General features: G+C 40.3%; 1 protein-coding gene across 4 annotated transcripts in view; it reads right to left on the bottom strand.

Moving 5' to 3' along the window:
* The window catches only part of map4k1 (mitogen-activated protein kinase kinase kinase kinase 1), a 35,960-nt gene extending 17,065 nt beyond the window's left edge, over nucleotides 1–18,895 (bottom strand). For 3 of the 4 annotated variants that reach the window (XM_076112015.1, XM_076112017.1, XM_076112018.1), the window contains exons 1-11: nucleotides 18,598–18,868; nucleotides 4,686–4,743; nucleotides 3,363–3,453; nucleotides 3,215–3,279; nucleotides 2,775–2,830; nucleotides 2,458–2,505; nucleotides 1,980–2,022; nucleotides 1,423–1,495; nucleotides 1,019–1,150; nucleotides 805–867; nucleotides 438–519 (exon numbers count right to left, since the gene is read on the bottom strand). In XM_076112015.1, coding sequence (XP_075968130.1) covers nucleotides 438–519; nucleotides 805–867; nucleotides 1,019–1,150; nucleotides 1,423–1,495; nucleotides 1,980–2,022; nucleotides 2,458–2,505; nucleotides 2,775–2,830; nucleotides 3,215–3,279; nucleotides 3,363–3,453; nucleotides 4,686–4,743; nucleotides 18,598–18,705 — 819 coding nt within the window. In that variant the 5' untranslated portion in view covers nucleotides 18,706–18,868. The other variant, XM_076112016.1, reaches the window with a different exon arrangement.
* Between the last annotated feature and the right edge of the window lie 2,565 nt (nucleotides 18,896–21,460).

Genomic DNA, 21,460 nt, shown 5'->3' with positions numbered 1-21,460 from the left:
GCAACGGAAATATCTTATGACACTGACAAATAATCACCTTCTAAAGGCACAATGAGTAGGATTTTCCTGAATATGTTACAAACAAAAATAATCCCTCATAATCATCACTTATGACCCACTGGAGGTTCATGGTTGTTCCTGTATCTGCGGAGACTCTGGACATTTCTGGGCATCAACCTCTAAAGAATGCTGTAAACGAGCACCCAAGAGGAAGCTTGAAAAGTGGCGGACACAAAAACAATGCTAATAAAGCGAAGCAAGAGTTAATCTGGGGTTGGTTTAATCTGCCTCCACATGCGCTCCGCCCACAGAAATACGTCTTCATGTGTACTAACATAAAAAGTTGCCTATACATTCACAATAGGCTGGTTGATTTGATTCAGAACTGACGGCGTGTAAAGCTGAACTGGAGCATACAGTGTGTGAGCGGTACTGACCGAGAGCAACTTGGAGGCGCTGGGTCTCTTCTTCGGGTTCCTCACCAGCATGGCCTTTACAAAGTTATAAAACATGGAGGACCTGCAGACAGGAGATATGTTGGTAGCAGGAGCACATATCATCTTTAAATACTTATGCACACATATAATGGATGATAGTATTAAGCGTATATTATTCTGTTTATATTATTGATGTCATTGCTGTTTCTTTATCTAACTTTCTTCAGATTTAAATATTTCATATGTGTAAAAAAAAGAGAAGCTTTTCACGGCTTTAAATATAAACGAACAGCAACAGCTTGATAGATACTGTAGTAACCATGTGCTTCCATGATTTAATGATTAAATATAATGTGTTTTCATTTACCATTTAGACTTGTCCTTCAGTTTGGGAGGTTGGTAGCCGCTCTTGGACATGAGAAACAGGACTCTGCAGGACAAAAACACAGTCGATGACAATCTGTGTGTGTCTGTATTTATGCCCATGAATATATACTTATACATAGGCCTGATCCATCCTATAATAGATTCAATTTGTAAGGTGAAGGTGGGTGAGGTCGTGTCTTTCAGTGTGGCTTTACCTCAGCGGGTGGACGTCAAACATCGGCGGCTGTAGCTCCGCCAGCTCGATGGCTGTGATGCCCACAGACCAGATGTCGCAGCGTTCATCGTAGCCACCTTTAATCTCCACCGCTGCCACCTCCGGAGCCATCCTGAGGACAGGAGGGAAACAGCAACAAGTCACGTTTGTGCCACAGATTCGGTGCAGCAAGAAACTCTAGTTATATTACATCAAACTGCTGCCTAGGAAATGAAACAGCCAACGATGAAGGAAGAGGAAGCTCATTATGAAGTGAAACAATGCTGCTTCTCTCCCCGCAGACACCTGCAGTTATTTTGCCCTTAAATGTTTCGATGCAGGTGTTTTACAGGACCTGTGACATTCAAAGCTGTAGAGAGGCTGATCTCCGGGTGTTAACCTCACCAATATGGCGTCCCGATAAAGGACATCCGCCGAGCCAGAGTGGCAGTGATCTGAGCCGAGATCCCAAAGTCAGCTACACAACAGAGGGAACACAAACAAAGTATAAACAGAAAATCCTCTCATTCAATTTTACAATTTTACAGTAAAATCAAGACAGCTTTCTGTATTTCTTATTGAGTTTCAAGCAAGTTTCAAGCGCTGACACATGTCTCAAGTGCATAAACCCAGAATTTGTATTAATGGTTGTGTTTTCAATGCATGCGGGAATACCCAACAAGATTATTCCTCCCATTCTGGATTCAATTGTAAAAGTGTTGTATTCATGGGGAATTCTAAGAATTTTGCTTGTGAATGAAACATTTAGCAGCCGAATATCAAATGTTGGATTCCAACCACCATAAAATAAATTCTCAACAAGCGGGAAACCCATTTTAAGTCCTCAACTAACACCCAGATGAGACAGCGTAAATGTGTCAATCAGCTATAGCAGCTATTTAGTGACTCATCTTAACCACACCGGTGCAGCGCAGAGCAAAGGGTTGCAAACATCCACCTACCCAGCTTGACCTCGCCCCAGTCGTTGATGAGGATGTTGGCACCCTAGATGCAAAAGAGGGCGAGAGAAACATCAACACAGACACGACCAGACAAACATCTTATCTCCACTCAGTGATCTTTACTGAACCCACACAGGATGGAAAGCCTGTTGAGTCTGAGAGTACAATAAAAGTCGATGTGATGGGCTGATTGCTGGAGTGTACTTCTCTTCATCAGCTGCTGCCTTTAGTACGTCAGAAGTAATCAGATTCTTTACTTAAGTAAAAGTAAAAGTTTTTAAGATAGAGGATAATACAGCAAAAGCTGGTTCAATTACAGATATAAGGATTAGTTTAGTATTCAGGAATACACACAGCTGGAAGCATAATCGATTACACAGTCTTGTTTCCATCTTAAGCTCCACTGCACTTTGACTCGACTGTAGTCTAACGTGCATTTAACACAAACAAATTGAAGAGTTAACAAAATAAAAGTCACCTTGATGTCTCTGTGGATTTTCTTCTGTGCATGCAGGTAGTCCAGACCCTGGTCTCACACACACACACACACACACACACACACACACACACACACACACACAGTGAGCATCCTAACTGAAAACTGAATTTGTCACCAAAATAAAAGCTTTCACTTAGTAATTTCACCTATTAAACACACTTCAGTCATAGAGAGCAAACAAATAATAAAGGGAACAAATTGTGGGAATGTGGTTTTCTCCCTTGAAAATGATTATCAACAGCATCAGATAATTAAGAACAAAACCTCAGTTAATAATTTAAAAAGTGTGACTTTACCTGCAGCATCTCCCTGCAGATGTAGGCGATCTGTGGCTCAGCCAGAGGACCAGTCCCTGTGGGACACAATTTACTTGTAATAATGGACAGTGCAGTACATGAACAAGGTTCATTACAAAGGCTTCGTAACGTGTATTTACAGGCTGACTTGAATTTTGTTTAGCTTATCAGAACTGAGGACTGAAACGTTCCATCCATTATCTTTCTTATACGGGGCCGACGCGGGGCAGCAGGTTATTCCAGATGTCCTTCTCCCCAGCAACGTTTTCCAGCTCTTTCTGGCTAACCCCCTTTTACCAGTTGGAGGTGCCTGGAAAACCTCTAAAGGGAGGCCTCCAAGAGGCATCCGGATTAGATGTTTAACCAGCTCAGCTGGCCCTTTTCAATGGGGCCCTTTTCAACACACACACACACACACACACACACACACACACACTCACCATGGTAGATGTCCTGCAGGGAGCCTCCTCCACAGAACTCCATACAGATCCACAGTTTATTATCTCTGCAGACAGAAGACGAGTGAATCAAGTGTACGTGAGACTGATGAAGAGAGCGAGAGGGAGCACAGACAGACACACAGCTCACCGTATGTAGCTGCCGAAATAAGCCACTATGTTGGGGTGTTTGCAGCTCTTCACTATGACGATCTCCTGCTGGATGACAGAAAAATCATCATCTGTGGAAGCAGACAGAGAGAGAGAGAGAGAGAGAGAGAGAGAGAGAGAGAGAGAGAGAGGATATGATATTTATTACTTTCATCACATTACATACGAACACAGTTGGTGCCTAAACACGCTACATGCTATTTGCTGGTTGTGCGACCAAGTGAAGGTACCTTTGGACAAAAGTGCTGCTAAATAAATGTACCGTGTACAGATAGAGCACCAGCTGATATGACCAGTTAGCATGTTAGCATGGTAAGACCTCTGAACAGCTCACAGTATAACAGGCTAATAGATAATCATTAGCTAACCTAACTAACCAACAGGATATAAAGGAGTTAAAAACATCTACAGCAGTAAAATGCAACATACACATTAATGCAGCAGTAATATTAATCCAGAAACATCATACATAATAGTACAACACTGACAGGCTCCGTATTACATCCGCTCACATATTACTACTTCCCCATAAATGCATTTTTTTAATCCCTGAAACAAGTTGCACATACTACAAGCAGGAAGATGTACTTCAATTATTAATAGTATAAAAATGCCCCTGTGACTGTTCTAGTAGTATATATTCTATCATTAGATCATCATTACTTGTGTATTAATGTAAAAGCAGGGATTTACTGCTGTCGCTGGTTGAGCTGGAGCTCATTTTGAGCTATTAACTCATGATTCTTTTCATTACGGTCTAATCTGCTGATTATTTTCTCCATGAATTGTTTGGTCTGTAAAAACTGTGAAAAATGACGTCACAATGACCCAGAGCCTAAAGTAATACCTTCACTACGTTTGTTTAGTCCAAACCTCAACATCATTAATACAACATTGACATTATTAAAAGAAAAAGCAGCAAATCTGGAGCACTGAAATATTTTTACATTAAAATAAATAAATGTTTTTCGATCGACTAATCGCTTCAGCTGTACTTTTTAGAACTACACTTCATATCACATACATTTTTCATACGTTTTGTGTGCAAAAGTCTGCTATGTAACTAATGCTGATGATTGCTTTGGAGTAAAAAGTACAAGATTATTTTTATAGCACAATTCATACATGTCGTCAATTCAAATGAAATGCAAGAAGTTAAAAGTGGAATGAAAAGAAAAGACTCAAGTAAAGTACAAGCGCCTCAAACTTGTACTTAAGTACAGTACTTGGGTAAATATACTAGGCTGGAAATATGCTCATTACCTTTGTGCAGGTGCACAAACATTTAAATGAAACTTCTCACCTGCTTCCATCTTGATGACCTTGATGGCTGCCAGTTCTCTGTTCTGCTTGTTACGTGACTGAACACACAAAAAGAAACATATACAGGCTGTCACTTTACTCTGCAGCAGTCAGTCATTGGCAGTTGGCCCATTTCACAATGATTATAATTATTGGTTATTAAAGTTAATGTTGCAGCCGGTAAAGGTGAAGTCCTTTTAAGTACTTTATAACCTGCTGGGTAGCTTAATCTATAATGATACTCATAATCATATTTTATTAGTTGATTTATATTCGATATTTTGAATCAGAATGTGCAAAGTAACTAAAGTTATCAAAATAAATGCGGTGTAAAATGTACATTTGCTTCCAAAATGTCATGAAGTAAAAGTATAAAGTAGCAAAAAGTTGAAATACTCAAGTTAAAGTACCTCTAAGTACAGTGCTTGGATAAAAGTACTTAGTTGTATTCCACAACTAGTCATGTGACGACAGAACTTTGTAAATTGTTGAGCGCCAGCAGAGCTTCATTTGCATGTTTTCTGTCCAGATCAGTAGAGTGAAACAAACATCCTACCGCACCACTCTGTGGCATTACAGACACACACATTCTCACACAGACACACACACACACACACACACACACACACACACACACCTTTTTAATCACACACACACTTACAGCAGACAAACATATACACACACACGCTGACCTTTAAAAGTGTGATACGAGAAAATGGTTGCACTTCTCTTTGCTTATTTTCACTATTCATAAACAGAAACCACAAAGAGAGCTTCCTACACACAGAAACATAGTTTAAATGGATCCAAGCAGCAACTTGACCACTGTATTGTATATATATATATTAAATATATGCAACACACAAGACATTTTGAAATGAATTTCCACTCAAAGCCAACAATGACCACTTAGAGTAACTTAGTCACATCAAAATGCATTATAAAAAGATCATAATTATGGTAATTGTAATACACTAGGATCCTGAGTCAGCGAGTGACCAGCAATTATTAGGTTTAATGACACCTAGTAAGTCATAAAATGCTCTATAATATGTTAAGAATATTATCATAAAGAATTATGAATATTTATGAGTGTTTACAACTATCATAATACTGTGCGATACACTGATTAAAATGCATTATAATTGTGTTGATGCTATAATACACAATATTAAACAATTACAGTTAAACAACCCTTTAACCAGGAAGATAAAGATGAAATCATTGGACACAAAGGCTAGAGTGAAAGGAGAAGAATGGTGGAACGTAAATAAGTACTGCACTTAAACACAATTTTGATGTACCAGTACTGCACTTAGTATTTAAATTTTATGCTTGAATCTTTGGAATGTACTTTTTACTCCACTATCTAATTGATAACTTAACTTAAATTTGCAGATACAGAATATAATTCAAAGTATACAAATGAGCTCCACCTTTACCAGCTGCAACATTAAAGTGCTATTCATGAATCAATAACTACAATACAGTAATATAACATATATATATAATACATATTAAGGACCATTCTGTGTAATTTTAGTTTTTAGGTATATTTTGATGCTAATACTTTTGTACTTTTTTTGAATGCAGGACTTTTACTTGTAGAGTATTTCTACACGTTGGTATTGATGCTTTTATCAAAGTAAAAAGATGTGAATACTTCTTCCAGCACTGCATGTACCAGACTGTAGTTTGGAAATGTCTGCCTGCCTACTTCACTGAGAGGAAATACCCGTCCTCGTGATGTCACTCGTCAAATACAAACACAGTCAGAAGCGTACTCGGTCAGCGAGGGCAGGACAGTAAACACAGACGGAGGAAACTCCACTGCCTCAGAGAGCATGACACATGGATATTTGAGCAATAAACTCTGATTGTATTATGACTTCAATCAAAAGATAAACTGCTTCGTAATGAATGTATTTCTACGTGTCTTTCCCTGTCGTCGCTGACCTCATATAACAAACCAACTTTGTTGTCACATATTTCATGAAATGAGCAGGACATCGTTAGCTGTGTGACATTAATTAAACGAGGAGCACATTTTCCCCCAAAACAAAAAAAGGAAGAAGGCAGGCGGTAGCCACCTCCGCTGTCAAAGCGCCGCTTTCATGTTGTAGGAAACTGTAATGGAAGCTGACACTCCTTAGTGTGAGGTCTGTTGATGTCAGAGGGCTTTGGCTTTGACGGTGAAAAGGCACGGTGGAAAGTCGGGGCGTTGTGGTCGTCGACAATTGGCTCACATTTAAGACCGACAGCTTTATTTTCAGCGGACTCTTTCCTAATTAACCAACAGCTAACGCTACTGTTCCACTAACTAACCTTAAAGGGTCAGTTACATGCAACACTTTCCTCTCGTGGTATTCAGGCATGCGGGGTAGATTGGTTTGTTGTGCTCATGGCTTTCATATATTACATTCATCAATGTGTCCTTCCAGAAAGATTCAGGTTAATACGCTGACCTCACTGTGGACAGTTTTCACTGGAACTACTTTTGACTGAAGAAGTCCTAACACTGTTAGCTCTGTCAGCACTGTTAGCTCTATTAAAAATAGACAGTTTTCAATACTGGCCTGAATAATCCCAAACTCTAAAACCTCAGGCAAAGGCATCAGGAGATTGGCAACTTGACGAACTGGTAGATGAACAGCTGCGTTCCAAAATCGCATCTTTTTTCTTTTAGTTCATACTGCAGCTGCCTTTACTAAGTACATACTGTTTCATGAGGCATTCATTCCAGTGGGGCATACTACATCCTCTTATTGTGGTTTCCTTCAACTTTGACTCTCTTGCTCATTTATTCACTGCGCAAAGGATTTGGGGGTCACAATAGCCAGAAAAGCAAACCGTGGTACCGCCAGGCGCCAACTGACTTCCGTTTCTCCATTACTGCGGTTTTGCAATCGACGGCTCAAGCTACCGAAATCTTGGAAAGGGGAGGATTCAGTTGGTTGCAATTTCATCTGCAACCACACCGATAGATGGCACTAAATCCCACACACCGTGAACCTGACGAAAGTTGCTTTACCCGCCCGAATGTAAAGCTGCATTAAGCAATTGTTGACCAGAAATGCTAAGCTTTTAGCAAGCAGTTACCTACTAGCACAGCAGACACAGAGCAACATTAAAGTCCCATCAGAGTTGTGTTTGGTTTTGGTTGTTTCAGGTCAGCTCAAGTAAACTCAATTATCTTTGTACAGCCCGATAGCACAAATTCGCCTCAAGGGCTTTATAATCTGTACAGCATCAGACACCAACTGGATAAGGAGAAAATTCAGTCAAATTTTCACTGGCCTAACTCCAACAACACCTGACAAAAATAGCTGGCTTATTAGCTCCATTTCCTGAACCAGTGACTTGTATTCTTTGTATTTTTTACAGTTCTTTGCGTACACTCGGCTTGCCTGGGCTTGAAACAGCTGTCCACAGTGAGAGTCACACTCGACCTACAGTACTGTATGTGAGCTGCCCTCAAAACACAAAGAAATGTTCATCTTCAAAAAGGTTCACGAAACAGTGTTGACAGAAAGAGGTGTTTTCTGTGAGTACTTGAAGATCACCAGAGGCTGCAATCTGCACAGGACTCAAGTAACAGTCTGATGTCTTCTGGGAAATGTGTTTCCCAGGAAGTTCAGTCATATTTATTGTCAGAGAGCAGAGTACATGTACCAGTAAAGTACCTTGCTACACAACATTCTTGGTTAGTTCATAGCAGGTATACAATCTCTTCTGGGAAGCACCAGAAGCTGTGTACTCACATGTGGAGTACAGTCGAGACAAACAAAAAGCGTTTAGCAGTTGAGGGGTAAGATAGTGAATGCAACAATGACGATGGAAACTCCACTCAGTTGAAAGAAGTGTGTGTTAGTGTGTCACTGTGTGTGTGTGTGTATGACATCAGAGAGGTCACTGAGAGGAAAGACGCCCCACAAGTAAACAACCAAACACTCACACACACACACACACACACACACACACAAGCTGGACGTCACAGCGGAAGCAGCAGCGACGTTTCCATCTTAAAGTGTGCGTTTTCTAGTTTCGGGGGTCTTTTCTTTTCCTGACCTCTGTGACAACACACACACACACACACACACAAGATAACAAACTGGTTAACAAACTGGTTAAGAAGGCCGGCACCATCATTGGCTGCAAACAATACTATCTGGAAGAGGTGGTGGAGAGGAGGACACTGAAGAAACTATTATCCATATTGGATAACCTGGACCACCCTCTCCACCACCTACTGCAGGGACAGCGGAGCACTTTCTCCAACAGACTGATCCAGCTCTGCTGTCACAAGGACCGATACAGGAGAACATTCCTTCCCTCTGCTATAACACTCTATAATAAATCACCTCTGGCCAGATCACCATCCTTCAAATAGCTACAACAACGCTTTGTTGTTGGTGATCCTTGCACTGCTGGTTAGTTTGTTTAGTTTACCTAGTTGTTAATTTAATACCATTCTAATTCATTGTATATACTGTGCATTTTTTTGCATTTTTATTTGTTATTTCTTATTTGTTATTTTTTATTTTTTATTTTTTATTATTCAAATTCAATATCTGCTCTGTTATTTTATTGTACTGTATATATTTTGCATTACCATATGTAATATTTTGTATTTTATTTTGCTGCTGCTACAAACTAATTTCCCCCTGGGGATGAATAAAGTTGATATCTATCTATCTATCTATAATAAGTAGTGTCATGATACTTTTGTTGACAATAAAACTAGCAGGTTTGATCAGGCCTACAATCCACCCCACAAGAAACAAGAAAGGAGATAAGATTAGATAAACCTTTATTGATCCCCAGATGTTTGTGCAGGTTGGACGATGCAATCGTTGAGCGAGGCTGATGTTTGTTCTGATTGGACGGGGTAATAGTTGAGCGAGGCTGATGTTTGTTCTGATTGGACGGGGTAATAGTTGAGCGAGGCTGATGTTTGTTCTGATTGGACGGGGCAATAGTTGAGCGAGCCTGATGTTTGTGCTGATTGGACGGGGTAATAGTTGAGCGAGCATGATGTTTGTGCTGATTGGACGGGGCAATAGTTGAGCGAGCCTGATGTTTGTGCTGATTGGACGGGGTAATAGTTGAGCGAGCATGATGTTTGTGCTGATTGGACGGGGTAATAGTTGAGCGAGCCTGATGTTTGTGCTGATTGGACGGGAGTAATAGTTGAGCGAGCCTGATGTTTGTGCTGATTGGACGGGAGTAATAGTTGAGCGAGCCTGATGTTTGTGCTGATTGGACGGGGTAATAGTTGAGCTAGCCTGATGTTGACATTCCAACAGAGAGACAGTAGTCTCACTAGTGTCTAATGAAGAAGTGGAAGAAGAAGTTGCTTGCTTCCTTTAACAATAAATCACTAAGATGTCACCTCTTGATACGAAAGGTCACACAAGGTCCACACAACAAATCTCATCACTGTTTCTTCTTTTACACCTCGGACAATTCAGCTTTGTATTTTAGCTAAAGTAAAGGCACATCCAATCATTGATTTGTTCGCATATTGTAGCAAAGCTAAACACACCGGCACACGGATATTAAATTGCTAATCCATTATTCATTTGACTGCCGGTTTACTTTAAATGAGATTATTCCTTTAATACATTTTTATCTCACAACACAAGTACAACTAAAGCATATGCTCTCCCATGAAAACACACACACGCACACACACACACACACACACACACGTGCTGGTGTTTGCAATTAGTTTGATTTTCTTGGCATCATAAATGATCTCTCTTCCTCATTTTTGTGTAAAAGATAAATTAACACCAACCAGAAATTCAAGCACATGCCATTGTCAAACACACATGTGCAAGCACACACGCACACGCACACACGCACATACAACAACACACCGTTTCAGCAGAAGCCTGACACAGTTAAGTCGACTCTGCAGGCAGCTTCTGCATGTAGTCCGCTGCTCTTTTATCTCACTTCTTCATTTTCTTTCGCCTCTGAGGTTGCACACACAAAACACAGGTGCAGCCCACAGCATCTGTGAGGCCTGAAACCAGAGTTGCAACGTGTTAAACAGCAACTCCAACTGCAGCTTAGTAGCACAAGCCACATCTGATAAGGAGACTCAGGCTTTTACTGTAACAAGGAGTAACACCCTGATATGATTGGATGCAGAGTTTCAGTCAGTTCGGTCAAGTCTGAGTCCCTTCCCGATGTCGAAATAGGTGCAACCGACAAGACTTTGTTGAACACGTGAAAAAAGTGACAAAAAGTGATCGTCTGCTTGTGACCAAATATGCTGAATATTTGTGTTTTTATTAACTGGCTCGAGAGTACGGCAGGGTTAAAGCGCAATGCATCAGGGCAAAGATGACATTTCGTTTTTTATCTTAGAGAGTGATGCTACTGTGAGTCGTTTGCTCAAGGACACAGGGCTCCTTGGATCATGACCTTGATTCATATGTGGGGAGGGGGGGTCCAACAAATAAACTAAACCGAGTGCAGTGACAGGTGAGATATCGAAACACAAATGACTTTCAGAAGGTTTCTGTTTGCCTTAATCATCTGACTCTCATATAATCAAAACACAAACGAAGACCAGACCAGGAACATTAGTCGAAAGTGTCTGAAGAAGATGGAGGATGATAAATAAAATGATGAACACATGATGTAAAGGTTAGCCCATTTAGCCATCAGGAAGCTCTCAGAAGTCTGTTTTTAAAGAGATAAAAGACGCCCTTTGTGTTAGACATCTGTGCGTCTCTGTAACTAACCACTGACCACAGTGATGCGTTCAGGGTCATTGAGCAGCACCCGAGAGGAGAAGGCAGTTTAGTTAGTGTGGGCTACATGCTGCTGGAATACTGAATTGTAATAATTAATTTCATCTACCGCCATCATCAGGTCAACAATTTTCAGTTCAAAGTAATCCGTCAAATACTTTGGTTTATGGCCAAGTTTCTGCAAAACTAATCCCATTCCCATCAGCCTCAGCTGTACTTTGTGTTTAGTGCTAATTAGCATGAACTTAGTGAACCCTAGCAAAATAAATAAAGTGTGTATTTTCCTGTGTATTTGGTTTCTGAAATAAATCATAGGTTAATAGTAAATCACTCCGTGTTTCCAGTTTCTGCTAATTACATGCTTACAGTCTCTTTTCAAAATAAACTTCCAATGTAGGTTCACTTAGTTTCATTACATTACATTTCAAGGTTTACTTATGCAACAAAACTACTTGTAAAGACTTAGGAGAAGATCATGGTTTGGGTTAAAATAAGTGCTTTGTTAACTACGTTCTAAGGAAGTTACATTACAAACGTCAATGACTTGGTTTCACACGGGACACGAACAGCGGTGTACTGGGTGAATGTCTTTGTTTTTTTGTTTTGATCTCAGCAACTCTGTATAAACTATGAAAGAGTTCTCTCTTGTGCATACTGGCCATTCACAAGTTTCACAGTTTGCTTTGAAGTTGTGGTCAAGATATTTCTTTCATTCACACACAGTTGGGCTTATTTTGTGAAAGAATCGTGGTTGTAGTCCTCCACCAACCAATCAAGTAGCAGTTCACATCCATGTTTTTCCAAAATCATCACTTCATCATTTTATCCTATTAGACATTTGTGTGAAATTCTCATAATTAGCATATACATTCTTGAGTTATGGCCAAATAAGGTTTTGTTTTGTGACCTTTGCCCACAAAATTCGGATCAGTTTATACTTGAGTGTCAGTGGACGTTTGTGCCGAATTTGAAGATATCTCCTCCCGGCGTTCCTGAGATATAGCGTTCACGAGAATGGACCAGACGGAGAACCCGAAAACACAATGCCAACACAGGCCACGGCTGTCAAAGAGTATTTCTCTCTGTAAGTATATCCATATTGTTAATTGCTTGGCTGTATATGATCAACCTGTTTTGATCAAATGACCAAACTGCATTCCATTCAACAAATAATGCTCCGGTAGTATTGGTTACTGCACAGGCACTCTTTGCTGTGTGTTGCTGTTCAACAGGTAAAACCAGCTACTGTTTCCAGCACATGGAGTGGACAGGGAAGCAGAAAATGTTGTTTGTTTGCATGCCACCATGTGTGCTACAGTTTGATGTTTCCTGTTTCACTTAGTCAAATGAAAATAAATGTAACCATGAACTAGTTGATGGACAGCTGCTTCTATTTTCTTTTTTTCTGCAATATGCAATTTCTTGATTATTTTTTAGATTTCATAACTTTTTGTATAATGTTGTGTTAAAGAGGTGACTGAGGCTAAATGAAGCGATACTGTATATACATGACTCCGTGTTGCTGGTTGGTATGACACATGAGTGATTCATTGATATTGAATTCATAAAAGTTTAGGCATTTTTTGATCTTGATCTTTTTACATCGTAACTCCTTTTCTTTCCTTTCGCTTCCTGCACACATAACAAAATGCAATTTCCATCACATTTTTTTTCACAAATAAACCTGAGTAGTTAAAGCCACCGTAGCTCAAATGTCCTGGTTAGGATGAACCAAACAAAAATGCAGCCAGTTGTACGTAACAAATCGGACTAATTCAGTGCAGTTACCACATCCTTGTCTCTGACTGTCTACTCCTCTGACTGATCCTTGTGAGGAAGTGTCCTCCCTCCTTCTACAACTTAAGGATGAAAACTGCTTCCAGCCGCTTCACCATTTCAAACCGGCATTTTGTATCTGGAGCGGCTACCAACCTATTATTATATAAAATAACCCTGTCAGTTTCTTGTGGGCTGCCCAGATCAGAAGAAAATGTGATTCAACACGCCAGATTTTTTGTCACACTGAGCTCATTAGAATATACCACCACCATCTGAGCATCTCCCCCCACGGCTCGAGAACTACCTTTGCAAACGTGCACCATATTTTGCTCACAAACCAATCGCAGCAGACAAAGAGCTTTTTTTCGGGAGGGGCGCTTAAAGAGACAGGCGCTACAACGGAGCGTTTCAGACAGAGTACCAGTAAAAGTCTAAATATTATCAGCAAAATGTTCTTAAAAGTTTTCAAAGTAAAAGTATTGATCAGTACTGACATTAACAGTCAGTGTTTTACTTTTATATATGATGTTTCTGGATTAATAACTGCTGCATTCATGTGTATGTTGCATTGTACTGCTGTAAATGTTTTTAACTCTATCTTCTGATATCTAGTTTAATCTGCATCAATGCATCATATTCTATAAGATCATCACATGTTTGTAGTGTCTCTGTCCTGTGAGAACCTCGTATCTCTAAACAGATCAACAGTCCTGTTTTCAGCTTTGTGACGATGCATTTTCCAGCTGATCCAAGAGGCTTTTTAAAGAGTTTACTGAGATGAAGAAGTAGGAGGATTATTCTCAACACATGAAGGAACACTGCTCAATTTATTACAAACTTTCAACGTCAACACATACGATACATGGTTCTCAAGTACCTCAAATTTGTACTTAAGTACAGCACTTCAGTTACTGTTCTTATTTGCATTCCACCACTGATCTCTTTCATAGTCACTACACACACACACACACACACAAGCAAAGGGCCTACTTTCTCACTGCTCCTGATGATGCAAAAGCGCTGCATTTGCAGACTGACCTCCGCTAAACTATGAGTGTAGCCACACGTAGGCGAAAACATGTACTCGGGCGCAAGTGCATGTGTGATCATATCTGTGAGTGGCTGAGCGTGTGTGTGTGTGTGTGTGTCCATATGTTGAGGAAGAACAACTATGCAAATCTCCCTCTCACTCTCTATAAAACAGAACAGCAGGGTTGGCTGACCCGTTTAGAGGAAGTGTGCTCGCTCTACAGATAACCTGCTTTGCATCAGCAACATTTACTGTGGAACTGTTTGAGCGCAGCAGAGATTAGCATGTAGCGTGACTCTGTAACGCACCAAAGTTGTCAAAAATATCCAGAGATGTGCTGCAAACCGCCACTCTGCCAAAACAGCCATACTGGTTTGTAATATGTCCCTGATATAATAAAATACCACAAATCAATACCAGCTAATTATTTAGATGTGGGGGTAACATCAGCAATGACCAGCAAACAGCAATGACCTCACTGTTACTGTATTAAGATTTAAATACTTAACATAAATACCTCAGCTCAGTGTGGGGATTTTAAGCACTGAAGTAATGTAACTAAATCAAACCCCAAATTTTCCTAAAATAATCACTAACCAGTCTAAGAGGCCGTCGCCTAAACAACATTATTATCCAGGTGGCAACCTCCGGTTCTGCAAAGTGAAGCCGATGCGGAAGTGTCTCAAATGACTCTACTTCTCACTTGATTTATTACCTCAGTGAACATTGTAAACATAGTTTCAAGTCTTCTTCAATACAGCATGATGTTCATTTTGTAAATTATGATCCATTTAGAGTCAAACAGACCATAAAGTGGAGTATGCTTTAGGGCGGGCTTACTGTGATTGACAGGTCGCTGCCGCTACCAGAGGCGTCCACGGCGTCTCTACGTCACTCCTCCGCATTCCAAATATGGTCACTTCTGTTCATTGGTTGCAAAAAACAACATGGCGACGGCCGTAATCCAAGATGGCGACAGCGAAATCGCCTTCATAACAGCAGTCCACAAACCAATGGGTGACGTCATGATGACTGCGTCCACTTCTTATGTACAGTCTATGGTATTATCCAATGAATGAGACTAAAATAATTCAGCCATGTTAGCAGCCCCAAGCTGCATGCTTGCAGGTTAACATTAGTGTCAATGTGCTGCGTTCCAGACAACTCGGAGGTCAAAATATTTTTTTATACACAATTGAACTCTCATCAGCAACTCCACATTTCTTTTGGGCATTTTTAACGTTTTCCTGAATCACCTTTGTGCAGAGAAGATAACTTTTAGAGATGCGTACCATAACATATATTCACAGTTTACAGGCAGGACAGGTTCTGCTATATTAGCGTAGGTATTATTTTAATTAAATACAGGCAAATTTATTTAACGTTGCCTTTTAGTTTACATTTACAATGTGCCCCTCCGTTGTTGTTTGACGTCAGACAGCTGGTGCTTCGTGAAGTCGGGGTAGACGGATCTGCCCCGAGTTCACAAGTGGGAACTCCGGAGATGAAACACACATGCATCGTAGCTTCATAGAGAGACGTCACTTACGCAACCTTCAGGTGTGTAGTCTTTCTTATTACGTATTCTCACAGTCTTATACTCAACTGTCTTGATGTGCAAAAGAATGTTTTAAATTGGCAAACATCATATGTGTAGTTCACGGCACAATTCAAATGGGATCAAAAAACGATTTGTCTCTCGTCGTTGACTACCCTACATGGTCCTTTCCAAAGTAAATTCCCATGGTGGTCCATCAGAAGGGGTGGGACTTCACCTCTCTATTGTTGTTAACTTACTTAATGCAATGTTTATTCAATATTCAGCGTACATGAAAAAGCTGAAATGAAAATATAGTGGTGTAAGGTCGGACATTTTCGAATTCCAAGTTGTCTGGAAAGCAGCATTATTGTGTTAGCATGCTGTTAGCATTAGACCCAGTAGAGCTAATGCTGGTGGAAATTCAAACATTCGTTTTTTTAGGTATTCTGGCCTAAACTAAAGCGTTGTACTGAGTTGATATTTCATTAATAGAAGACAATAAATGTAGGTACCAGGATAGTACCATGTTAAGTTTCACAAGTATCATAGTACATCATTAAAAAGACTGTCACCACAAATCTTAAATCTATTTCAAATCTGGATTTGTGCTTTTAAATAACGTTTGGTTTGAAATTTAAAAAAGAAAAGAAAGACATTAATTTCTCAAATAGACCATGAATCCATCAGACTAAAGATCCACAATAAGACATTATTCAATGTGATTTTTTTCTGTCGTATTACTTACATACAGTGTCACCTTGTCCCATTTACAGCTGCGTATGAAGACATAGTGCCCTGGTGACTGTTACACTGCCATCGTCTGTATCATGGCACAATGCTTGTGTCTTGGCCATCACCATGATGCATTATGGTGTAGAAGTATAAAGTTGCATAAAACGGAAATTGTCACGTAAAGTACAAGTATCTAAAAATGTTACTTAAGTACAGTACCTGAGTAAATGTACTGTACAACTGTTCCAACACTGCTGGCTTTGCACTGCTAATGCTCAGGGTTACACTCCCATCAATGAGTCCTAACTTTGGTTGTTTTGTTGTTCATGTCTCTTTACTACTGTTCTGTGAATGGACGTCTGTTGGTCAGTGACTGATTAAGTAGAGTCATTCACAAGCACAGCCAGTAGAAAGGAGGGAAACACTGATGATTTCTAACAGCCTGCATCACCTTTTCCACACATGATTGTTTCAGGTGTGACTATCGTTGTGGAAAGTACCAGAGAATCCTGAGAACACTGTGGCCACATGTTCCCTTCACTGTCCCTGATTATGGGCAAACAGAGGGTTCAACTTCAACACTGAGCACTATTTAAAAATGAGAATGCGTTCGTTATGTGAAATTTATTTGGATCATATATAATATTTATATTTTAACTTTGACACTCGATGTTCAACTGTGCTCACTAGATGTTTGTGCTCAGCAACAAACAATTAATGTTCTGTGATGGTGCATGACAAAAATAGAGCGGTATTAAATAAAATATTCCTGTTGAATGTTTGATGTGTGGCACAATTAAAGCGTTGCTGTATTATTAATCTTGGTGCTGCAGTCAGAGAAACAATGATATTGTTTTTTAACCAAATACGTGTGTGTTTTAATGACTTGCGTTTACACAGTCTCATTGCGGGGACTCACCTTTCTTATGGGGACAAATGCACGTCCCCACAATGTAAATCATTACATTATGGGGTGAAGACTTGGTTTGAGGTTAGTGTAAGGTAGGGTTAGGTTAAGGTTAATGGAAGGGTTGAGATTAGGGAAGTAGCAGCGTTATGGTTAGGATAGGGGAAGTCTCCAGTCAAGGTAATGTCCCCAAAAGTCAGTTTTCATTCACCATCATAGACTTACGCATTACAGCAGCTCACTTGATCAGTGACGTAAAAAAATAAAAAACTTAAACATTAGAATTTAGATGTTCCAAGCTGTGAGTGAAACAAAAGAGGAAACATTGACTAGTATACAAATAAAGAAAACCAGTCTGACTGTATGTGACGCCGTATCGAAGCTGATTCATCTTACAGACAGACTCTGTCCTTTGAATACTAAAGGTCCTAAAATAGTTTAAAACAAGTGAAAATATGAAATTAGCACCAGAAGAAGCTCAACGACACTCTAAATACGTTTGATTACAATCAACTATGAGCTATTGAAATGAATACTTTCGATTCTCGTAAAACCACTTCCTCCTGCATTGAACCAATGTCACTAATATCAATCACACCTATATTTCCTTCTAAACTCAACAAAAAATTCCCAGGGAGTGCGACAAAAACATATTAACATATATGTACATCTGCTCGAGGTCTGTACTTAAGTACAATTTTGATGGTACTTTATACTTCTACTCCACTACATATAATAATACGAAATTAGAACTAATAAATGATAATGTATTGTTATCGATTAAACTACCAAGCAGTATTGTGTACCGTTACCAGCTGTAACATTAAAGTGATCAACACATTAGAGTGTGAGTGTTTTTACTTTTAAATATATTTTACACCGTAGTATTGTTACTTGTACTTCAGTGAAAGACCTGAACACTTCCTCCACCAGTGGTAAAGTGTGTATTGTAGAGTGAAGAACAGATAACTGAGCAACATGTAAAGTAGGCAGAAGTAAGACACACTTGACTTGCCAGCAGTCACTGAGGCAAGCATCCCCTTCATACTAATGAATTTACCCAGCCTTACATTTCTACTTCATCTTAAAATAAAACACTGTCTCTGTCTCAATCAGCAGCAGCACAGGAGTTAAAAAGCAGCGGCTGGAGGCTCTGACCTTGTAAACGTCCCCGTAAGTTCCTCCTCCGACCCTTTGCAGAATCTCAAAATCATCCTGAGGGTTCCTGGTGGATATATCCAGCGCTGCCCTGTGTTGGAAATTCATTTTGTGCTTTGATGTTGCTAATATTCCTCCTCAGGCATGTCACAAACACTCTCCTTTCACAGGCAACGAAAGGGACAAAAATCAGAAGAAGTGAGCGACTCAGAAAACACACTTGGCCGTGTGTCGTGTGGCTGCCGTTTCACACTCACACACACACACACATTCTCACCTTCCTGTTTCTGTGTCTCAGCCTGCTATCGATCCTCCCTACCTCTGACACTCCCTCCCTCCCTCTCTCACACCTTCCTCTCTTCTCACTCAAACATTTATTTTTTTCACAGCTCTTTTGCATAATCCAATTTTGTTTCCTGTTGGGTGTGTGTGTGCATGTAACAGCGATAGACACTTTTATGTCAGTGTGTGTAGTAGTGTGTGTGTTCTTGTGTTTCTGTGCTTGTGGGGAACACCAAGATCATTTTGATGATCTTTCAAGATGAGGGAAATTGTGTCAGTTATCAGTTTTTACAGAGCTATTGTGGGGGGGAGTTAAGATTTGGATGAAAGGTTAAGACGCTCTAAATAGCAATAGAAAGATCTTTGTGTAGCATAGAGGAAGCCTTTATCTGACTAACCAAATACCAAGCACTCCTTACATACCATCTCAGAGCTGGGTCACAGGTGCACACTGCTTGTTTTTGACAGTCTCGGCTTGGGATGCCCCATCTCTCTTCTATCTTTGGCAGCCATATGGCGGCTGCTACAGTACTTATAACCTTGGGAACTGAGTAGGCCTACTATTTTTTCTATTTTGTCACTCGTCCATGATTTTGTGAATGTATTCTACAGCACCTTTAATATTTATGTCCATGCATCGTTCTTCTCTATGCGGACATTTAAAAATTGTTAAAACGTGTCTTTGTCTATGTACTGTATGCGTGGCTTGTAGCTGATAAATTGCAGTTGTGCTGCTTGGGGTTTTTTCAGCGTAAGTTTCAGTCTTGGCTTCACGCCCTCTGAAATATGTGTGTGTGTGTGTGTGTGTGTGTTGCAGCTCTGCAAGATGAGTCACTCGTGCTTGGAGCTCCCTGTCAGCTTCCTGTTCAGAAGCAGATAAATAAGGGGCACCCTTTACATCCTGTTAAGTTCAAATCACTTCATCAGCTGTATGTCTGGTACTGAATATGCTTTATTAATTGTTGTCTGTATTTGAATCATTTATACTTACAGGTGTAAGACATGAGAATGGCCTGAGAGGCCATGGTGACATGCTGGAACGTCTTAAAGCACTGCAGCCTGCTCACTTCAGGATTTTAATCTGTTGTTCCTGACACCCTAACATATAATTAAATGATATTACAAACATGATTAATTCACTATCTGTGAGAGGACACACAGACAGGACATTTAAAAAGAGCTGTGACAGCAATAGACTAAGAGTCCGCAGCCATGCTAGCTGCTCTGTTAGGCCGGGTTATGTTCAACTAGAACTAGTTAGTTAGACGGGTCATCAAAAATCAAAAGTGTTTGTGGTTGTTCCGGCGAGATATTGTTTAAATATTGGGAATAACAGCGCACATTTTCAGACTCTCATCGTGTTGCACTCATTTGTTGACATAGTACCGCTAATTAAAACAATTCATCCCTCCATTGACTTTGTCTTGCGTGAGGGTGCCTCATTGTCACTTTCGTCTGCTAGCAACCAACGGAAGAAATTACTAAAAGCTGCTGTGTGGTGGAATGCACAACCAACTGGGTAAAAAACCCAGAACTAAGTTTATAAGCTCCTAAACTGAAAAGCTGAGCCTTAAAGATGACAAAAAGTGAGGTATCAGCAGACGGAATGGAAAAACGCTAAAGTTATGCGAAAACATTTTAGACAGTATGCAACTTGTGTTATAGTGCAATGTGGATAAATCATAAAGCCAAGCAGTATCGTCTTTGCAAGTGCCTTAGCTAACTAAAGTAACTTATGCTGACACATAGCTAATATTAGCTTGCTAACAGCTTACTTCATCATTTTAATCATCAGCCATGATTTAGTTATCAACTGCACCCCAGTACATAGGGTACAGGGTACGAAAATAATCATTTGACATGCTTAAATCTGATGTTTTTAGCTAGCAACGGGCATCTTGTTAGCATTTCAGCCCTTGGTTGCATATAGTGGTGCGGCGCTCCCTTGGAAGGATGCAGCTGGGGAATGGTCTCATGAGGTTTTTTTCTCAGTGGAAAGGCCTCGATAGCAACAAAGACGTGTGGCTGAAGTCCTGGCAGGTAAGCAGGTAGTTGGAGGGTGCCAGATTTTAGAGCTTGACCAAAAGCTGAGTTGGCCAGACTCCCACCATCGCAGGACATCAATCAGCCGGAAACAATATTGCGCATCCACAACTGCCAGGATAACTAATGAGAAGGTTCCCTTAGATGAAGAACTGGGATCCTGAATTTGAGGACAACATGCTTTCCATCCAATGCTCCACAGCAGAGAGGAAAACACTCCTCAAACTTCACAGCAATTAACCTCCACTCCTCTGTGGTGGGCACAGCCATGAACTCCTCCACAACGCACTCCCAAATAGCTGTGGCAACATCTGGGACAATATTGGAGACAGTGGAGACCTCAACACGGAAGCTGTTTGCAATGGTTCTAAATGTGTCACGGGAGTTCAGGACAGGATCCAATAGCAACCACAAGAAAGGAATCAGACAGATGGCAGGATCGACAGTGTGGTTTCCCGTGGACCGACACCGGAAGGCAGGATCGACACTAGCTGTGTCTCAATTCAGCGGCTGCATCCTTCGGAGGCTGCATTTGTAG

This window comes from Anarhichas minor, unplaced genomic scaffold, assembly GCF_050575085.1.
Source record: "Anarhichas minor isolate MPS153535 unplaced genomic scaffold, ASM5057508v1 ptg000046l, whole genome shotgun sequence".
NCBI lineage: Eukaryota > Metazoa > Chordata > Actinopteri > Perciformes > Anarhichadidae > Anarhichas > Anarhichas minor.
Note: the sequence above shows the minus strand (reverse complement) of the source record. Positions and strands in the feature narration are given on the sequence as shown.